The sequence below is a fragment of the Carlito syrichta genome, unplaced genomic scaffold (assembly GCF_000164805.1).
Source record: "Carlito syrichta isolate Samal-C Ts95f unplaced genomic scaffold, Tarsius_syrichta-2.0.1 Scaffold302530, whole genome shotgun sequence".
Taxonomy (NCBI): Eukaryota; Metazoa; Chordata; class Mammalia; order Primates; family Tarsiidae; genus Carlito; species Carlito syrichta.
Genome location: NW_007246626.1, coordinates 1,739 through 4,047, shown reverse-complemented (window position 1 = coordinate 4,047; position 2,309 = coordinate 1,739). Strand labels below are relative to the sequence as shown.

General features: G+C 51.0%; 1 protein-coding gene across 1 annotated transcript in view; it reads right to left on the bottom strand.

The window, feature by feature from the left end:
- The window catches only part of LOC103259134 (signal transducer and activator of transcription 3-like), a 3,603-nt gene that overhangs the window by 575 nt on the left and 719 nt on the right, over positions 1 to 2,309 (bottom strand). The window contains exons 2-4 of the mRNA XM_008056803.2: positions 2,198 to 2,292; positions 1,950 to 2,089; positions 1,231 to 1,440 (exon numbers count right to left, since the gene is read on the bottom strand). Coding sequence (XP_008054994.2) covers positions 1,231 to 1,440; positions 1,950 to 2,089; positions 2,198 to 2,292 — 445 coding nt within the window. The remainder of the gene's footprint in view (positions 1 to 1,230; positions 1,441 to 1,949; positions 2,090 to 2,197; positions 2,293 to 2,309) is intronic.

Below are 2,309 nucleotides of genomic sequence, written 5' to 3'. Positions count from 1 at the left end.
GGCCACTGCACTCCAGTCTGGGCAACAGAGTAAGACTCCAACTCAAAAAAAAACCAACAACAATAAAAAGCAACTAGGGCAGAGAGCCACCCCCAAAGGATCTCCTTAGAGAGCCCACCGTTGGTTCTACCATGAAGAAACATTACATGAAAATAATGAAGTCCAACGTGGTGGCTCATGCCTGTAATCCCAGCACTCTGGGAAGCTAAGACGGGAGAATCCCTTGAGACCAGAAGTTCAAAACCAGCCTGGGCAACATAGCAAGATATTGTCTCTGTGAAAAATCACAAAAAATTTAGTAAGGCGAGTTGGTGCATGCCTGTAGTCCCAGCTATTCTGGAGGCTGACATGTAAGGATCATCTGAGCCCAGGAGGTCGAGGCTGCCGTGAGCCATGATCGTGCCACTATACTCCAGCCTGGGCAACAGAGTGAGACCTCAACACACACACACACAAAAAGAATGTCAAGTCAAGTCAGAGACTCCTCATCATGATCTGGATAGAGAACCCAAGAGTCAGAACAGCAAGCGCTAAATGGAACAGACCAGAGGGCTGTCCCCTCCATGCTAAGGACAGCCCTGGAGATAACAGGGTTAATATAAAGTAATTTATGTGTAACATACAAATACATAGTCTCTTGCACACTGAAAAATATGTGCTCTTTTCTTTTTAGCTTGTCACTTCTTCCAGCAAAAAAGAATCTGTTATTTGCAATAGCTGCACATTCAAAACCCCAATCTCACAGCCCTCCGACCAATCACTGGCTTCTCTTGCAGACATGGTATACCCACGTTGCTGATAATCAAACATCCAGAAAGCCTTTCTTCAGCCCACCTGATGCTGCCCACATAGCTCAGGGATGGGGAACGAGCTGCATGCTGTCTGAAGGTTGGGTCTTCCGGCATCTATCAGGAAGCACTGTGCCAGCCCAGCATCCTGTAGATCCTGCCCTCACCGTCTCTTCTCGTGTTTTAGGCATGTTTGGGTGTGTGTGCACTAATCCCCTCTTTAGACTGGTACGCTCCCTGTGGGACAGGGCCTGGTGACTCTGATTCTCCTCTCAAACCCCATCAGTCACCCCAGAAGCACTCACTACAAAGTTCTTTCTCACAAGGAGAGATAAGGTTCCCCGTGTGATTTGGGTACTTGCCTGTCTATCCTCCAAGGAACCTGCAATTCCCAACTTTCCCCAAAAATTAAGTGCCAGAAACACGGAAAATCAACAACTACCTGGGTCAGCTTCAGGATGCTCCTGGCTCTCTGGCCGACAATACTTCCCGAAGGCCTCCTCCTTGGGGATGTCGGGATAGAGATAGACCAGCGGTGACACCAGGATGTTGGTGGCATCCATGATCTTATAGCCCATGATGATCTCGGCAAATGACATGTTGTTCAGCTGCTGCTTGGTGTACGGCTCCACCGACTGGATCTGGGTCTTGCCTGTCAAGGGCAATGGGAAAGAGGGAGACAGGAACCTTTCACTAGGGAATCTCAGAGAAAATGACCCATTGTCTCCTCGAGGGGGAAAGGCCTATGCCAGCCTCGCACTTGACAACCCGAGTGTCCTGTCCAGTGGCCTGGCACTGCCAAAACGTTCAGACTGGCATCTAATTAGAAGAGGCTACCAGGTGGGTCACAGGTAACACACGTGAATATAATTACTTGCACGAGACACATTAACAGGGAACGCAGAAAAAGAGGTGAAGAAATTTAAATTGCAAATTTCTAGACAAATTGCCCCTGGAGCAAGCAAAACAAACTGCAAAGTGCAAAACAGGCCCTCAGCTGGAAGAAGTCAGAGAAAAACCGTCACCAAAATGCGTTTCACAAGTCTAGGAGGCAGGAGCGGCCGAGGCCACTGTCTCTGCCCACTAGGGGGCAGTCGGTGCTCGGAACTGGGGGCACCGCGAGGCTGCAGCAACCGCCAGCAGGGCGGGAGGCACGCTCACCGCTGATGTCCTTCTCCACCCAGGTGAAGGTGACGCCTCCTTCTTTGCTGCTTTCGCTGAACCTCAGCAGGAAGGTGCCTGGAGGCTTGGTGCTCAAGATGGCGCGCTCCCGCTCCTTACTGATGAAGCCCATGATGTACCTGGAGCCCGAGAGAGGAGCAGCGTGGTTAGGGCCAAAGGACATCCCCGGCAGGGCCTGCAGAGAGCTGGGGGCTTGGGTCCACCCAGACAGAAGAGTTCCAGCCTACCCTTCATTCCAGAGGGCCAGGATGTACTTTTTTACAAGGTCAATGATGTTGTCCAGCCAGACCCAGAAGGAGAAGCCCTTGCCAGCCATGTTTTCCTGGGGAGAACAACGGG